We start from the raw sequence: 19,799 nt of genomic DNA on the forward strand, positions 1-19,799 counted from the left end.
CATACCCAAATTCATGAAGACATTCTATACCCACCCAAGGAAAAAACCTACGAGCTAAACTTTATGTCCATGACCAAACCTAATGAATGTCCATATCAGGTCCTCTCGACAATACCACAGGAAAATAAACAAAAATATAGACCATTTTGAGACTAACAATCCAAACAATATCCAATAGTCACAAGTGCACAACACATATTTCACAGTCTAAGAGCAACTCTAACAGCTCACTTAAGAAACTTATAAATTTAGTGGAAGTGGTCTAAGAGCTACTTTTGCCAGTTCCCGTAAATTTCTTCCCCTAAATTCATTTTTTAATTAAACAAAAAATAGATAATGGTCTTGGACCCGCAATCAGTGGCACACGTGACGGCCGCTAGCGAGGGACGGTGCGAGGCGGTCTGGTGGCAGTTAGAGAGGTTATATGATCCCCTAAAATAGTTATAAATGGTTTACGGAACTGTTAGAGAGGTTCGCTCCAACTTCCCGTAAACATCAGTTTTTCTATGGATAGGGGAGCTATTGGAGTTGCTCACAAAATGAAATAGCGCAATATATTAATTAAGCTCTTAGATTCTCACAAAATCTCATAGCACAAGTGCACCCCATCAAGGAAGCTTTCGGTTTCTTACAAAATGACAAGCACAAGTTGTTTCTCATTGAGCGCACATAATTCAGTTTTACTTGAAATGACCATGGCAGTTTGGTTTAAGAGAAAAGATCAACATACAACCCGAAAAGTATAGCAAGTTGTTTCTCATCGAGCGCACACAATCCAGTACTACGTATTCTTGCTCATCTAAAAATATACTCCGTATTTTATAGGTAAGAAAAAATCGGTGTCCGGCTTAGAAATCCCCCTTGGGACATGCCTAAGCTAACATATTTTCCTTTTCACCCGCAATTTTTTTTCTTGTTCCCATGAAAAAATTATTTTGCTCTAAAGAGAGGGGGTGCGCGAGTGCGGATTTTTGGAGGTCGAGCTCCAGTGAGCTCGGTATTTTGAAAAAATCAAAAAGCGTATTTAAAAGTTCCAAAAAAATCTGAAAAAATATCATGAAAACTTATATGTATTCCACAAGAACGTGATAAATTTCGTCGAAAAATGTTGTGATTTGTAGGCTGTACAAAAATAACAAATTTCTGGCCCAATAACAAAAATAAAAGGCCCATTAAAAATGTGTATTTGTCTTTTTCCTGTAGGCCACATGTAAACGTATAATACTGTGAAATTTTGCATATACATAGTATACATGTGCATGTGTGTTCAAAAAATAAATTTCGAATTTTTCGTGCTCCAGAAAAATAAAAAATGAAAACGAGCTCACTGGAGCTCGGCCTCCGATGGCATTTTCCGGGGGGTGCGCAGGTTATGTCTCCAATTAGTATTTCAAAAATGCCCCTAGACTCGAGAGCAAATTACGGAACGTCTGCCACTGAGTGTATATTCGCACTTTCCTCCCTCGATTTTCCTCTCCTCTCCCGGCTCGTCTCCATCCGCGACGGAGCGGCGGCCTAGGGTTTGCGCCGCGCCGCCGCCCGCGCCGCCCTCCCCGCCGCCCAGCCCTGCCCGACGCCAGCTGCCTCTCCGAACCCGCCGAAGAGCGCTGCGCCTCCCGAGGACCAACGGAGCCGGTCCCGTCCGTGCCCCCCCTCCCCGGCGAAGCCTAAAGGTGATTTCTTTTTCTGGTCGTGCTTGTATCTCCTGAAAGATCAGAAGGAATTGCACCCCTCTGTTGCTCGTGTGTAAGAAATTCTATGCCAACTTGTCATACAATTGGTGAATTATCTGAAATTTCATCTTCAATCCAACCTCTGTTCTAGAGTTCGTATTCTTCTGAACCAGAAATCCTTGGAGCCTCTTGTTTGCACAATTATTCTATGAAGAGAAAATGAATTATATATGCGGAGTTAAATATTTGAAGGGGGAATAAACTTTATGGTATATATACTTTCCAGTACCAGAATGTAATTTCTTCTTCTAAAATGCAGTGTCATTGCGGAACAACAGAGGAAGCATGACGGAGGGTGGTATTGTGGTGGCCATCTGCCAGCACGGCGGGGAGTTCACCTCTGGCCCCAATGGGAATTTGGTCTACAAAGGGGGGGAAGCGCACGCCGTTGACGTCTCTCGGGAGATGCCACTGGACATCTTCAAGGATGAGGTGTCCAAGGTGTTCCATGTCGATGTCACTGACATGTCGTTCAAATACTTTCTGCCGAACAACAACAGAACGCTCATCACAATCTCATGTGACCGAGATTTGCAACGGATGGTTGATTTTACTGCTAGTGCTGCGCAAGTAGACGTTTTTGTCATTAGTACAGGGGAGAACAGGTATTTCTTCTTCTACTGTTTTGTGTAGCCTTTTTATAGTTCATCTAGAAGAGCCAATATCAAGTATCTCTGATGCGACTGACATTTTTGTTATACTGGGTAACTAGGAGTGTTGTAACTTACACTGGAGCTTCCACTGTTAAATCTGGATCTAATGCACAGGGTGACAAAAGGAAAAGGCCAGCTTCCAAAAACAAGTAGGTGCTACTGCTCTGATTCTGTTTTTCTAATGTTATTAGTTATTACTCTTTCACATTATACTCAATGGTCTCTGTGTGTGTGTGTGTGTGTGTGTGTGTGTCCAGGGTATCCAAAAGTAACAAGAAGATTCCAAATGCTAACGGTGCTGCAGTTCAAGCTAATACCCATGATTTCAATCAGCCAAGACCGATGGAGACTTTAAATGATTACAACGAGTACATTTCTATTGCTACATCTTTGCATTTCTGTTGTGCCTTTGTTGCTACCTTATGACATGTACCTTGGTTACAATCTATTGTGCCCTTCAAAACAGAAACAGGAAATTCAGAATCCCTATTTTTTTAATGTAGCCTTTCTTCAGTCAATGAAATATATGCCTACTTAAAGAGGTGCAGATTGTCAAGCTGTGGTTATCATAGAAAATTAAACCCTACATTATTTGCTGGAGTATTTAGTTCTGCCACTGATACCATCATTTTCATTTATTCATGTTTGGTGAAATCTCTAGTTAAATCTCGCCAGCACCTTGGTTTATAGCATCATTTTGTCTATGAAACATGTCATATCTTCACTAATTTCTGTCTGTCCCTTCCTTTCAATTATGGCAATTGCTAATTCATATCTACTAGTAGCCCATGTTATAGCTGTTTCTTTTACCTAGTTTCCCGTGACACTTTCTGCAGTTCGCATAGTTATTTGAATGGTTCCATGTTCTGATTGCGTGCCTTAGGTGATTTTTTTTTGCAGTCTCTGTATTTTTCTGTTACTGCTACTTTTGTTGTTCCTCTTTCATTTGAAGGAGTTACAGATTTGTTTTTATGAACCCTACTTTGTGATCAGTTAATGCTTAGTGAACTGTTAGTTCATCATAGATAGATGCCCTTCTTCCAGCCACATGATTACGTATATGTTATCCGTTGGTTGGACTGTTATGCACGATTACTTTACTTGTAGATTGTAAGGACTAAGGATCAATCATTTTACTTGTGATGTGATGCTGTTTGAAACAAATAATTTATTGTCCTTGATGAAACTAGGGATTTTCAACTAGAATTTGGGCGTGATGTTACCTTTGCCACCACAGCTGAAGCTGTTTCCTCTGCTCCAGAGGTTATGAATCAGGAGAAGCTTGCTCTCGTTGATACCACACAAAGGTAGTTATCTAGTCAAGTTATGTCTTGTGCTTTACAAAGTTCGTAAAAATCAAAAAATGTAAGTTCCAACGATGCTTGCATGGCTTTTGCAGGGAACTAATTGGGCCTTTTGATGATTCAATCAATGCATATGATGGTTCGGAGATAATAATAGATCCTCCCCAGGAACTTACCAGTAACCCCACTATGTTCTGGGATGACATTATTAAAGGTGTTGGTCAAGAATTTGATAACGTGAAGGATTTCCGAGCTCAGTTGTGCAAGTATTCCATCGCGAAAGGATTTGCATACCGGTTCATAAAAAATGAAACCACCAGAGTGACTGTGAAGTGTGTTGGGGATGGCTGCACCTGGCGATTGCATGCATCTGAGTCATCTCGTAGCAAGAAGTTTGTTATCAAGAAAATGACTGATGTGCACACATGTGGAGGAGAAGGTGGAGAGGGTCAGCGGCGAGCAACAAGGCAGTGGCTGACTACCATCATTAAGGAGAAACTGCGTGTGAATGCATCACTCAAGCCGAAGGACCTTGTCAAAGAAATATATGAAGAATATGGAGTTCTGCTGACCTATTCACAGGTTTGGCGGGGTAGAGAAGTGGCACAGAAGGAGATGTTTCATGTTATGAGGGAGACATTTGGCCATTTGCCCTGGTACCGTGATAGACTTTTTCAGACTAACCCAGGGAGCTCACTTGAATTGTCTCAGACAGTGGATACACGCCGTGTTTTTATCGCATTCCATGCTTCTTTACACGGTTTTGCAAATGGGTGCAGGCCCCTCCTTTTTCTTGACAAGGTTCCGCTCAAGGCCACAAATGAGTACAAGTTGCTGGTTGCGGCTGCAGTTGATGCAGATGATGGTGTCTTTCCAGTGGCATTTAATGTGGTTGAAGATGAAAGTTATGACAGCTGGGTTTGGTTCTTGATGCAGCTGAGGATTGCTCTCCAATATCACAGCTACCCATTCAATGCTATGACATTCTTGTCCAATGGACAAAAGGGTCTGGATGCTGCTGTCCCACATGTGTTTGAAGATAGCCACTATGCCTTCTGTTTACATCATATCATGGAGGAATTCAGAGGAGAACTGAGGAAGGGACCATGGTCGCAACAGATAAGAGATGCGATGGTCGAAGATTTTACTCGTGCGGCCGAAGCATGCAGCATTGATGAGTTTAATGCATCAATTGAGAGCATAAGGAATATATCCACTGAAGCTGCCGACTGGATCATTGCGAGTAAGCCAGAGCATTGGTCAGATGCCGTCTTCACGGGCTGTCGGTATGACCATTTCTCATCAAACATTGTTGATGCATTTAATAACTGGATACCAACAAAGGAGGGGTCCATGGTGCTGATGATAGACTCTCTGAGAATAAAAATAGCGGAGATAATGGAAGCAAGGCGTGAAGCCTGCAAGTCATGGGAAGGGCCTTTAACACCTTCCATGGATTTCAAAGCGCAGGGTGAGATGTCGAAGGCTAGTAAGCTGACCGTGCTGTGCTCTTCCGAGACTGTGTTTGAAGTGCGGGGCAGTGGTATTTTTGTTGTTAATCTTGCAAATTGGGAATGCACATGTCGGAGGTGGCAACTTTCTGGCCTCCCTTGTATGCATGCTGTTGCTGTGTTTAACAGGATTGGACGATCTTTCTACGACTACTGTTCCAAGTTTTTAAAAATAGAGAGCTACCATATGACATATTCAGGAACAATCCTCCCAATTCCTGACATGGATACCTTTGATTTTAGTGCCGGGGCAACGATCCCACCTCCCAAGCCACGCACATCAGATAAACCAAGAAGAAAGAGGTATAATCCCAACAAGGTAACCACTCTTATACGGCTCTGTAGCAGGTGCAAGCAGGCTGGCCACAACAAGGCAACGTGTGAAGCTCTTCTGTAGACAAAGCAAATTCTTCATCTGCAGTATGTATAGCAGGTATATCTTGTCTTTTGCCGCACATTTTCTCCAATAAAATAACCACTTCCCTTGATCTATCCAGTTCGAAACGTCCTGTTCAAATTGGTCAATTTTGCTGGAAAAGTGACATCTTAAATAGTGGATGGAATTCTTCAGTGATGTTCACAGTGATTATTGTAATGAAACAAGCCCCGCACTGACTCAAACATCAATGTGGATAGTTGAGGGTGCACGCAATTAAATGGTATTGGAGTTCAGGATATGATTTGACTCAGAGAAGCAATATTCCTAGGATTTAAGAGGGGGCAAACCATTGCATAGCATTTGTCAATTGCACACTGTTTTTATTGATATAAAATCGATCTGGTTTGCCTTGCATATTCTCTCTCGGTAGAATCCTACTGCTGAACTAACTGCTTTCCACTGGTAGCACAGAGGATCACACCGATGAATGGAATTCAGACTGCTGTTGTTTGTCCAACCTGCTTGGCTAATCAAACAACGTTTTTATGGGTGCAGGTTCACTTGGAGGTCCGATGTGGTGAAAGAGAGTTCATGGTAGTGGGCTCTGTATCTAGATGGAAGGACGGAGATAACACGACATCATTCGATATGATTTTGTTTATATGAAGGGTGTAACTTAAGTTCTGTAGCAATGGACTAGAGATGATGATCCGGTGCTATCTTCTGGACAGTGTCGACTGAAAACAGAGTAGTCGATGGTTAGCTGTTTAGTTATAGCTGTAGGTTCAGTTATTTTATCCTAGTGTCATAGTATTATTCTCAAATTCTTGTGTATGTCATAGTTCTTGTAGTCAGTTATTGCTCTGCATAGCAGCTGTCTATTGTGGCCAGGATCACTTTTCCTTTTAGTCCATCAAGCTTTGCTCTCTGTTCTGCTGGGATCATGTATAGCAGATAATAATGATTCTGTGAGCACTTTGGAAGTATATACATTCTCATGATTCGTGTGCAAAGACTAACTGAATCCTGAAACATAATTCTGCATTGGATGAAGTATTCCAAATTTTAAAATGAGTAAATGATCCATGTACTGTTAAGTATTTTCAATACTACAAGGAACTCAAGCTCTGTGATTTTTGTATGTATGACAGCATAAATCTGTTTTGTTGTAAGATAAGAGAATGATTCTTTGGATTTGAAGACTGCACCGATTCTCTTCATCGGTGTCTGGAGCAAGCTTCTCTTGCTTTTCTTTAGTTGTGTGCGAGCTTTAGCACTAGTATGAGACAATAGAGTGGCACTGTTGTTGGAGATGGTATTGGTTTGGGCATCCAATGAGATCTATGGTGAGCAGCAATTGCTAAATTAGAGATGAGCAATAGGATAAAAGGTTCATGGGGACATGAACTATGTACGCAAAATCATTAAAGGCGATGATTTCCTGCACTGAATACTAACATATTTTTTTATAAGGATCTCTTCCTGCTAAATCTTCTTCGCCTTCTTAATAGGGGATCTACCAAAGGCGATGGCTCCCCTTCGAATACAACCAGGAAGTTCGTTGAACCCTCTAGAACATTACTTTGAACAAAGTTCTGTAGCGCTAGAGATGTTGTCAGCGGACTTGTTGTAGAACTACTCCCTCGCTACATGATCGGGCAAACGTACTTACTGAAATCTCATGGGCTATTCTTTATTAAACCCAATGACATCTGTATCAGTTTTTGACAACGCGTTGTTCAGTGTTTCCCGACACCTCTAATGCCCATGAGTAATTCAGGAGCAAAGCAAATGATGACAAGATATGGCACATTATTTAGGTAGGAAGGAGAGCAAACCGATAGTTCAATGGCATGGGTATGAGCAAGAATGATATGTAAGGATCTCAAACTGCACTATCTCTATTACTAGGCAGTATATAAATATAGGCATTTGGTAGGTATGTCATGACTTCATCGCGAATAACTGTGCCTACTTTCGATATATGATTATTGAGTTTAATACAATAACACCTAGTTCACACGAGAGTCTATGAAATAGACAGAGAATACTATGGTATTTCTCGTCTTCTGCCCTGTATTTTCTCCTATAAAATAATCACTCTCCTTGATATATCCAGTTAGAAATGTCATGTTCAAATTGGTCAAATTTCCTGGAAAAGTGACATTTTAGATAGTGGATGGAATTCCTCAGTGACGTTCAAAGTGATTACTGTATATGAAACGAGCTCCACATTGACTGAGACATCAATGTCGAATGTCACTGCCTTCCACTAAAAAATTCACAGGAGAACGTCTACTTGTGGTAGCTGAACGTTTTTCGCAGTTTAGTTTTCACCACAACTCTAATGCCGTTTAACTCACGCCTTGAAGAACTATAATCAGAGCCTTGAAGAACTGGCCCCAACTCGAAGTTCTATTGTCCTCCGGATCATCCTAGATGGCTTCCTCTCCTTCTCCCCCTTCCTTTGTTTTTGTTCCCTCCCATACCGACCACACATTTACCCAAACAACATTTTGCTACTCAATACCTTCGGTTGCTTTCAAGTTAGGCACATACTTCAACGGTTGCGGATGGGCATCCGCTGGCCACATCTGTTGCTAGCAGTGGGCGGAAGGGCTAGTTTTTGTCATCGACTGACCGGCTATGTTTGGATGTGGAAGGACACATCGTCGTCGCTGGCATGGATGGAAAGGTGGCAGTGAAGTGTTGGGTGGATGAGTTGTTTTATTTTTCTTCCCAATTCTCATGCCAGACATGTTAGTCTGCTTTCTTGTAGAGGATGAGGTGGCAAAATTGATGATTCGGCAGGCATGTAACATTTTTGATAGTTGTAAATGGTGTTGGAGTTCATGATATGATTTGATTTTAAGCAATGTCCTAGGATGTAATTGGAATGAAGGACTGGATAGCATTTATCAATTGTACATGCTGTTTTTCACTTTTTCTTTGATTGAATCGTTCTGGTTTTCTTGAATTTTGAGTGCTTGCCAATGTCTATTGTTTCATTAGCTTGCATATTTTCTTCCGTAGAATCCTACTACTGAACTAACCGCTTTCCATTGGTAGCATTGGTGATCATAGTTATGAAAGGAATTCAGCCTGTTGTCTGCCCAACTTGCTTGGCTAACCGAACATGTATTTACCATTGCAGGTTCACCTAGAGGTCTGATGTGGTGAAAGAGTTCATGGTGAAGGCTGCTGTATCTAGACAGAAGGGTGGGGACAATGTGACATCAGTTGACATCATTTTGCTTATATGAAGGCTTTAACTTGAAGTTCTTTAGCGGTGTGGACTAGAGATGATGATAAGGTGCTAGCTTCCAGAAAGTGTCTACTGAAAACAGTGCAGATGATGGTTATCACGATATTCATATATCTAGGTACATTTAATTTACCCATGCAGTAGCAATATTCTCAAGTTGTTGTGCTTGTCATAGTTATTGTACTCCCTCCATTTCTAAATAAAAGTCTTTTTAGAGATTTCAATACGAACTACATACAGATGTATATAAACATATTTTAGAGTAGATTCACTCATTTTGCTTCGTATGTAATCCATATTGAAATCTCTAAAAAGACTTATATTTAGGAACGGATGAGGTAGTTAGTTGTTGCTCTGCATCTTATATGATCTATTGGAGTATGTTGGTTGTGCTGCCTTGTTCTGCCCTTGTTATGCTCTTCACTTGTGCTTGGCCAAAGTGTTAGTTCTCTTACTTGTGCCTACTAGTTTTGGCTCCAGCCCAAGACAATGCAGAGTGGTGCCGTTGTCATTGGAGGTGGTGACGGTGGCAATGAACATGAATCACTAAATCCTATTGGACATCAGGTGACTATGTTCCTTGACTACTTTGATAATGAGCAGTTTATCTCTTGCCAAGGAGTCTACCTAGAGTAGTTAGGACTTAGGAGCAAGAATATGCGTCAATTATTTGAAAATAGGCTTAGGAGCAACATTATCCCTAACTTATTGGAGGAGATGGTCAGAGCACTATGATAGAAACACTCTGATATAATGTGACCTGGCAAATGTACTTGATGAAATCCCATGGGTTCTTCAGTACCAAACTCACCAACATCTCTATGGCTACTTGTCAACGTGCAATTGAGAGGTTCCCAATACCTCCAATTCGTATGAGTATTCGAGGAGCAAAGCAAATGATGACACATTGTTTAGACGGGAAAGAAAGTAAACCACTTGTTGAGCTGGACGGCTAAGACTAAGGATTCAGGTGCACGGCTTAGAGTGAGGATGGTATATATGGAGCTTGGAATTGTACCATCTCCATTACTAGACAATAGTAGGCGAGTCATGACTTCAGCAAAAGTAGCTGTGTCCAGTTTCGATATGTGTTTATCAATTTTAATATGACAATTAGTTAAGTGAATAGTGCTTATATACAATTGGTGCTAGCCCATCATTGTTAATTGTACATATGTTAATCTAGCATATTCTAACCCAACAACTAGGTTTCACTGTGCAACAAGTTGGTGCCTATGTATGGTAGTGATAGAGGAAGTAGATAGTGCAGTCGGCAAGAGACCCACACCCCCTGCGCCGCCCTCCCTGGCGGCGTCAGGGAACCCTTTAATCATGCACAACATCCCCTCCCACCTCCCCCACCACACCGCCATTGGAGGAGCGGCTAGCGAAGCCCATGCTAGCTCCCTGTATGGTGGCCGCGGGGCACCCCGGCTGGCTCCGGCCCCATTTCTTGAGGATCTCCCTCCACGCCCCTCGGTTTGCCACCGGTCGATGCGCCCAGTGCCGGCGCGTTGATCCACCCGCCCCCCTGCTTCCCGACCTCACCCACCTACTTGCCACCGGCTGCCACCTACGCCCGACGTCGACAAGGTTCCTTCCGCCCCCCCCGATCCTATGCCAGATCTGGCGCTCGTTGGCGTCTCCTGCATCCGTCAGCGCAGGCTCTGGGGATGGTGGCGGCGGGGGCTCCTTGGCTGGGTCAGGCCACCCTTGGTGGCGCCGTGATGGCATTCTTATTCCTCTGATATGCGGCCATTGCTCCGCGACTATGGATTTTAGTGGGTTTCTTGTGGTGTCTCCCTAGTGGCGGCTGCCCTTGACGGCGTGTCGTACAAGGAATGCGTCTGGCGTCGCGATGAGCCTCCTACTGATGTCACTCCGACCTAGGAGGCCATGGACCTGTGTTCTCTAGTGTCCATGGCTTACCGATGTGACAGAGCTAAATCCGGCAGATCTCGGGTTAGTGGACCCCGAGCTAGATGATTAGACACGATGGTAGGTACATGGTTTATCCATGTTTGGGCTTTTCAAAGAGATAACACCCTACGTCCTGCTTTTGTTTATTGCGTTGGATTGGAGTACAAAGTAGAGATGGTCAACCTTGAGATTTGTTGTCTGTCTTCTATGAGACATAATCCTAGGTTTATATATACAGAGGGGTCTAGGGTTACAACATCCTAATCGGCTACATATGAGGAGATCGAGTCATGACAAGCCTTCGAGAGCCTTATGTTTATACATCATGGGCAACCCATCATGGCCCACTCCTGAACCAGACATGGGGTGTACTCAAACCGGCCCACTAGGCCAGGAGACAACTTGGTGAGAGTGACAATGCATAATCCGATCATTATCCTTCGCAGGGTAGCGATCGTGGCCGCAAGTACCGGAACGAAGGTCGTGCAGGGGTTTTATCCAGGTCCAGGCATCCAGTGAGGAGTAATACACTATGTCGTGTTTTGTGTTGTTATTCATGGTGGGTGTACCTTGTGCGAGGGTTACATGTGTACCTTGTCTTCATCTAAAGTATGTATAGTAGGTATATCTTGTCTTTTGCCCTGTATTTTCTCCAATAAAATAACCACTTTCCTTGGTCTATCCAGGGAGGAACGTCATGTTCAAATTGGTCAATCTTGCTGGAAAAGTAACATATTGAATACTGGATGGAATTCCTCAGTGATGTTCATTACTGTATATGAAACGAGCCCCGTATTGACTCAAATTAATGTCAGATAGTTGAGGGTGCACCCATTAAAATGTATTGGAGTTCAGGATATGATTTTACTCTGAGAAGCAATATTCCTAGGATTTAAGAGGGGCAAAACATTGCGTATCATTTATCAATTGCACACACTGTTTTTTATTTGATAAAATCGATCTGGTTTTCTTGAATTTTGAGTGCTTGCTAACAACTATTGTATCATTGGCTTGCATACTTTCTCTAGGTACAATCCTACTGCTGAACTAATTGCTTTCCACTGGTAGCAAGGAGGATCACATGGATGAAAGGAATTTGGACTTCTGTTGTTTGCCCAACCTGCTTGGCTAACCAAACACATATTTATCTTTGCAGGTTCACTTAGAGGTCTGATGTGGTGAAAGAGAGTTTATGGTGGTGGCTGCTATGTGTAGACGGAAGGACGGCGATAGTCAGACATCAGTTGATATCACTTTCTTTATATGAAGAGTGTAACTTGAAGTTCTGTAGGGATGGACTCGAGGTGGTGATAAGGTGCTAGCTTCTGGACAGTGTCAGCTGAAAACAGAGTAGCCGATGGTTAGCTGTTTAGGGCATTTCTAACCGATCCCCTAAAAAGTTAGCGGAGTATATATCTTAGTGGAGTATATATACTCCACTAAAATTTTGCCGCACCTAGCTGATCCCCTAAAGTTAGCGGAGCAAACTAAATTTGCACAAATTCAATCAAATTTGAATCGCAAGATGATGCATTTAAACATAAGTTCAACACATGAAGTTCTCGGTACCGAACATTAAATATAAATTTAAACTAAAACTAAACTAGAACTAGTTTCTGCTGAAGTGGAGGTCGAGCCAATCCTTCCGGGTGAGGCCACCCTCGGTATGAGCTGGGTTCGGGCTGGTGCCATCCTCCTCCTCGTCGTCGTCGGGGAAGTCGCTCCGCCACTCCTCGACGTTGATCTCATCGTCGTCGCCCACCTCGCCGCCCGTGTAGATGTCGTCGTCGTCGGGGATGACGATAACTTCGCCATCATTGACGGCGAAGATCGCCTGCTCCGCCTCCACTAGCTTCAGATACTGCTGGCCGAGCTCATTCATGTAGGCCGAGGCCGAGGCCCTCCCTTGCCTCCCTGTCCTCCTGCGCCATCTGAGCGGTCACCATCCCCAGCTCCGGCGGGACAAGGTGGACCGGAGCCATGCCGAATGGAAAGTTGAGCCGCGCGTTGCAGCCATGGAACCGGACCTGCCACCAGTCGTATTCCATGGCAGCGAGCTCGGCGGTGTGGAACGAATCAACCCACTTCCGCTTGTGGGTCTCGCAGCCTGTGATTTCGGCCACCCACGTCCCCCACGACCACTGCCGGATGCCCATGTAGTTCCTTGTAGGCGATCGTGGCAGTGGAAGGGTCGGGAAGTCCTCAAACTGCGTGAGGGGCCTGGCGGCGGGTAGATCGGCTGAGTGGCGGCAGCTCAAGGAAGCAGCAGCGGACGATGACCCGTGGGTGTGGCGGCGCGGATCCGCGCTGCGGATCAGCGGTGGGTACCGATGGCCACCTCATCTGGCCATCGGGAAGAGGGAGGGCGGCGGAACAGGGTGGGGGTCGCACCGGCGACGGGGCCAGGGGGAGAAGAGGAGCCGGGGGAGAGGAAGAGAGTGTAGGGAAATTTTACTCGGGCGCCGCGATCGGAGTAAATATAATGAGCAATGGGAATGGAGTAATTTTTTTACTCCACTAACCGTTATAAGGGATCGGCTAGGTGCGGGTTAGAGGAGAAAAAAGAGCCAAATTTACTCCCTTACGGCTGGATAAGGGATCAATTAGAAATGCCCTTAGTGATAGCTGTAGATATTTTATCCTATTATCATGGTATATTCTCAAATTGTTGTGTAGGTCAATTGTTGTGATAACTTTCCTTTTGTTGTCCATCAAACTCTGCTCTCTGTTCTATCGGGGTACACATGTAAATAACAACTTTCTTGATGTTAAATGAGTTTTTCAATACCGAGGAAAAATATACTCCCTTCGTCTGGAAATACTTGTCGAAGAAATGGTCAATTTTAGATACATACATTTTTATCCATTTATGTGACAAGTAATTCCGGACGGAGGGTATACATTACTGTGGTAATAGTTTTCTTGATGTTAAATGAGTATTTCTTGGTTCTCTTAGTTGCATCTGCGAATTTTCACCCACGATGGAGAGTGACAGCACTGTTGTACAAAACAGAGATGGTGTCGACATCTGTTGAAATCTACGCTGAGCAGGAATTGCTAAATGAGGGAATGCAACAACTAGAAAAGAATAAAGAGTACAAAGGTTTATGGGAAAAATACAAACTTTGGATACAAAATCATCGAGGCAATGGTCTCGTTCGCAAATACTAACATCACACCAACATTGGCTTTTCACAGAAAATTGTACGAAGACAGAAAATGTAGATTATATTTTAATCAAGGAAATAAGCAGCAACTCTCTTTGATTGGGAAACACAATCACGTAGTATTACATAGTTGTTTGAGCCAAAGTCATTTGCAGAGGGTACAGACAGGCCGATTCCTAGACTGTTACGAGAACTAATATCCACAGGCCATCTATATCTAGGCAGACAACATTGATCAAACCTTCTAATCATCTATATTAAACCATCACACAATGACACAACCATCACACCTAGAACAACAGAATACTTGCAGATAGTCATTATCTTGTGAAAATACATAAACAGTACGTGGCGCTCCAAAATATGTCGCTCCAAAATAGGGATAGAGTAACAATATTCCCAACTTTTTTTGAAAGGTTTAAGTAGATGAGCTGCAGGAAAGATCCAATTTTGGATCTACCTTCTGATAAAGTGACCAGTTTAATGTACTTACTGAAATCTCATGGGATCTTCTGTATCAAACTCAATGACGTCTCTGTCAGTGTTTGAAAGCATGATGTTGAGAGGTTCTCAACACCTCCGATGCCTATCAGAACTTGCAGAGCAAAGCAAAAGATGACAAACATGAAACATTATTTAGGTGGGAAGGAGAGCACACCGCTAGTTGAGTGGCACAGGTAAGAGCAAGGATGACATATAAGGAGCTTAGAATTGTACCGTCTTCATTACTAGGCAATATGTTGGTTAGGTATAGTAGGTGAGTCATTGCTTCACGAGAAGTAGTCATGTATAGTTTTGATATATGTTAATTGATTTTAATAGAATAACTAGTTCGCCCAAGAGTCAGTTGTTGCCTATGATCGTTACCTGTACGTATATTAAGCTATAATTATTATTTTTATAGCACGGCAACAACCGTGCTGCCTTGTGTTGATATTTATAATAGATCGAGGAGTATGTGTGCTCATCCTGCAAAAAAAATCTGCAAGTCATTAGTGTCCTATTAATACAAAGGGAAACCTTTTCCCATTTCTTTACTTAGTACTCCCTCTGTCCCATATTAAGTGTTGCTCAAACGGATGTATCTAGTATTGAAATACGGCTACATACATCCGTTTGGGCAACAGTTAATATGAGACGAGGGGAGTACCAAACATGACATATGTGTATGAATTATTTAGATTATGACCGCCAATACTTGTTCAACAGTTTCATGTGATCATTTAATAGTGAAACAATGAACAATTAATTAATCCGAGAACCCAGCACCATTATTTTTTTAGTGAGGTGACTTGGAGAGACAAGAGTTTTTTTAGAATCAACCTTAGAATTAATGGATCAGCGTCCTAGGAAACAAAGGTCCAATTTATCATTGTCATGCATCTTTGTTTTCTTGCGGTAGAATTGTACTCCCTCCGTTCCAAATTACTCGTCGCAGAAATGGATGTATCTAGAACTAAAATACATCTAAATACATCCATACTTGCGACAAGTAATTTGGAACGGAGGGAGTACTACTGAAATAACTGCTTCCCATTGGTAGCATTGAAAGGAATTCAGACTGATGTTTAAACACGTTATTACCATTGCAGGTTCAGAGGTATGATGTGCTGAAGAGGGTTTATGGTGGTGGCTGCTGTATGCGGACGGAAGGGATAATTAGACATCAATCAAATACCATTTTGTTTATATAAAGGGTGTAACTTGAAAATCTTTAGCAGTGGATTAGAGATAATAAGGTGCTAGCTTTTGTATACGGTCAGCTGTTAACAGAGTAGGAGATGGTTATCTGTTTATCCATAGTTGTAGGTACATTTATTTTATCGTAGTGTCATGGTAATATTCTCAAATTGCTATGTATGTCATAGCTATTGTGGTTCGTTGTCGGTCCTCATTGTATTTGATATATTAGAGTACACAAGTTCTGCTTCCTTGTAAGCTTTTGTTTCGCCCTGCGATCTTTGCGTTATATTTTTTATCACACAGAAATTTCTCTTCATCAGTGTCTTGAAAAAGTGTTGACTCTCTTAGTTGTAGTTGGAGAAGGTGAACACTGTCAACATTCAACGAGACAATTGTTAGATCTACAGTGAGCAGAAACTACTTAATCAGAGAACCAATCACAGTAAAAGGATAAGGGGGTACAAGGTTCATGGGAGAAATATGAACTATGTATTACTAAATCATCAAGGCAATGGTCTCATTCACAAGTACTAACATTTACCGAGCGCTGGTTTCACATTCCAGTTTGCGAAAAGAGAAGGGTTCTTGAGTTTAGTATAATCTCGAAAACTGAGATTATATTATACACCTCAAGAGTTCGTGAAATACAACCATTTTCAGATATACAATGCTAATGCTCATCTCCTCTTAGTCTGAAACAACTGATCTGATATAAAATCTTTGTAAATATTTATTGCATGAAATCCATACACCTTAAAGTGACACCACTATTTTTTCAAGAGAGTTGAACATCTTGGTCACTAAAAAACATCAATATATATCACAAATATTTTAGCACATAGATAATAAGCCACCCCAGATCTAGTAGAACCACACGTACATGTCAAACTGGAAGTATAACAAATTAAGGACTGAAATTATCGCTGCTCAGCAAGCATTCAGTATTTGAGTTCATGAGAACACAGCACAAGAGGCATGTAGAACCACACATACATGTCAAACTGGAAGGAGGGCGAATTAAGGACTGGAATTATCATTGCTCAGCAAGCATTTGAGTATTTGAGTACATGTGAACACAGCACAGCACAAGAGGCATAAAAATCATTTTTAGTACATGGCCGGCAAGACCGAGTGGTAAGGACTGAAAGTATCACCGCCCAACAAACATCATGATACAAGACCAAAAAGATCTATCATTTTGCCTCGTGTTAGTGCTTCCTGGTAATTGAGCTTCCTGATGGGAGAGATGACAACCTGAGTGGACTCTTATACACTTGATCAATTCAATCTACCTAGCTAAGCACACCAAGTAAACAGGTGTCAGTTAGAAACATATACCAAATAGCATATCTTGAGAAGAGAGACAGTCATTATATGTCCAGCTTCATTCATCACACCAACCCAAGATATACATAACCTATATGTCAAATTAGGATGAAATTCCTAACATATTAATACACATGTAACCAATCAGGATAACTTTATAGGTCAAGCTGGGAGTTTTCACATCGAATAGAAGTGGCATGTAATAGTTGGATGTCTAACAGAGAGTGCACATATTTTTGTTGCAGCATATTCCGTCATTCCATTACAGATTATGTTATGTTGTTATACCTAATAACTTATAAAACCAACATCAAAACTCATTTTTTTGCATGAGATCAGTATAATATATGTTCTAACCCAAAAAGAATTCTGACAACCGACGAAGATTAATGTTTATACCATTGGATGGCCCTTAGCTGCTTGCATAAAAACCAGCTCATAAAAGTTCTGTAGTGGTAAAGGTTAGAGATTATGACCCAAGTTTACAATTATAAATCGGACTTTGCTCATCTAAAAAGAAAATTATTGGGCATGGATAGAAACATATTTGCCATACAAAAAGTTGAGCTGGGTACCTTGAGAAAATATGAACATAGGCTCCTGAAACAAAACAAAACAAAGCATGCCAGTGTCCTGAAACAAGAAAAAATGAGAAAGTCATCTCCAATTTCAAGCTCGCAAATTAGAAGGCTGCGGCTTCAACATGCATGCCAGTGCAGCTTAGGCAGCTGCATAGCTAGCAACATCTTGATTAACTAGCTCTAATACTATACTCCGTTCTTCTACTTCTACTATTTTTGTAATTTTCTTAAACACGTGTTGGCAAACTGTTACCCACACGTACATAGATACACATCTCTATGATTTGATGTCTCCTATCGAGATTTTCACATCAACTTGCTATTAGGGTGTGAAACAATTGATTGGTGTCAATTCATCAAAAGCCTTGAGTTTTGTTAGGTAAATCTGCAATATGCATACCCAAACCAGCAAGCACACTAGCTTGGAATAGCAACAAATTCTTTAACTAGCTAACTAACTAAAAAGGCTGCAGGTTAACTAGATGGATGATACATTGTTGTATCAGCTTGATCTTGCCGGATATGCATATGTCGTGCCCAAGATTGGCTGGTTCTGTTTCTCCAGTATGATACTTATGCCCCTTGGTCAAGGGAAATTATATATTCACTTTTCAATCACCGGTTAAAACCAATTGAACTATAAGCTAGGTAAATTTAGCTAACCATTTCAGCCATGTACGCGTAGAACGTAAGTGAAGGAATGCCAAATTGATAACTGTGCGCGCTCTAGGCATAATTCCCCCAGCTAGATGATAGCTAGCTAGTTCACCAAATCAATCAAAGACGTGCACTGTCTCTAAAGTATCCAGGCTTTTAATTCAAGAGAATATATGGTTCAATACATTAAACATAAGTGTGTAATGGAGTAATTGTACCAAACTACTCGTGGAGTCAAATGGCTACATGCAACATAGACCATGTGATAAACCGGTGGCTGGGTGTTAGACTAGGTATATTGTATATATACGTGTTGTAACACAATACCTGTACCTGTACGTTCTCTCCTATATATACATGACAGCCGTACCCGCTTAGGGTATCGAGCATTGTTCAAACCCTAGTTTGTCTAATATGGTATCAGAGCGACGCGTTCGATCCGCGCCGTGCTTGCGCTTCGTCTGCCGCCGCCGCCGTGCCGCCTCCGTCAATCCTGGCGACGGAATCGCCGTTCATGGCGTCCGCCCCGCTCGCCTGGGCCCGTCCGGTCGAATCAGGATCACGCCCGCCCGTGCCCCCATCGCCCGCAATCCAGCCGTCTCTCGTCCGTGGTGAATCGCTGGAACAAAACTCCCACAATCGCTATGATCGCACACAGCATGTGCATGTTCCGAACTCCCACGATCGCATGCAACAGCTGCCCCGCGATCCGGCTGTCGCTCGCCCATATGGCGCCTCTGCGCAGCGCGACGCCACCTACAGCGATTCCATTGTATGCTGCGCCGCCGCCGTACGTCGGGATCCCATCGCATGCTGCGCCGCCGTCTTCAGGTCCCCATGGTGCCCCTGTTCAGGTGCCCTACGGCGGGTCGTATCCAGCGCCCTACGTCGCGCCGCCGCCATCACCGTCCGTCGCGCCGGCGCCGTATGCTTCGTCCTTCGCGGTGCCCTACGAGGCGCCGTATGGCGCGCCCTACGCTACCCTGGCGCCGTACGTCGCGTCGCTGCAGCCCTACGGCGTACCTCCTACGGCGCCCTACGGTCATCACCAACACTACCGTGTGCCTCCGTCGGCCGATGCGCTGATTTCGTACAGTGCTCCTCCGGCATACGACTCGCAGCTTCCCGCACCGGTGGCTGAACCAGGACCGTTCCACTTTGCTCATCTGGTGACGGTGAAGCTCTCTGCTGATAACTACCTCATGTGGCGTGCTCAGGTGTTGCCGCTGATGCATTAGTCACTATCTTGAGGGGTATGTCGACGGTACGCTGCCGTGTCCCCCGGCCATGGTTCCGGTTCCCTCGGCTGCTGGTGGCTCCGCCATGGTGTCCAACCCTGCTCATCGTCGGTGGATTGCTCAGCATCAAGCTATTCTGGCCGACATGGTGGTCTTTGCCGCTACGTCGAGGGATGCATGGGCCACGCTCGACTCCAGCTTCTCCTCGCAGTCGCTGGCACGTTCCTCTGCCATTCGTAACCAGCTAGGTGAGGTCAGAAAAATGATCTCTCCGTCACGGCCTTCTTCAACAAGGTCAAAAGTTTGGCTGATACACTGTCATCTATTGGGAAGCCTCTCCGTGATGAGGAGTTTACTTCGTTCATTCTCAATGGGCTTGATG

At 43.2% G+C, this 19,799-nt stretch overlaps 1 protein-coding gene across 1 annotated transcript; it reads left to right on the forward strand.

Moving 5' to 3' along the window:
- The first annotated feature begins 1,430 nt into the window (after positions 1 to 1,430).
- LOC123147696 (uncharacterized) lies at positions 1,431 to 6,593 on the forward strand. Its single transcript, XM_044566967.1, has 7 exons — positions 1,431 to 1,673; positions 1,993 to 2,338; positions 2,446 to 2,535; positions 2,644 to 2,754; positions 3,577 to 3,693; positions 3,786 to 5,634; positions 6,136 to 6,593. The coding sequence occupies exons 2-6, from the start codon at positions 2,019 to 2,021 to the stop codon at positions 5,596 to 5,598; spliced, it is 2,451 nt and encodes an 816-aa protein (XP_044422902.1). The 5' UTR covers positions 1,431 to 1,673; positions 1,993 to 2,018; the 3' UTR covers positions 5,599 to 5,634; positions 6,136 to 6,593.
- Positions 6,594 to 19,799: the final 13,206 nt, after the last annotated feature.

This window comes from Triticum aestivum, chromosome 7A (genome assembly GCF_018294505.1).
Source record: "Triticum aestivum cultivar Chinese Spring chromosome 7A, IWGSC CS RefSeq v2.1, whole genome shotgun sequence".
In the NCBI taxonomy this organism is placed as follows: Eukaryota; Viridiplantae; Streptophyta; class Magnoliopsida; order Poales; family Poaceae; genus Triticum; species Triticum aestivum.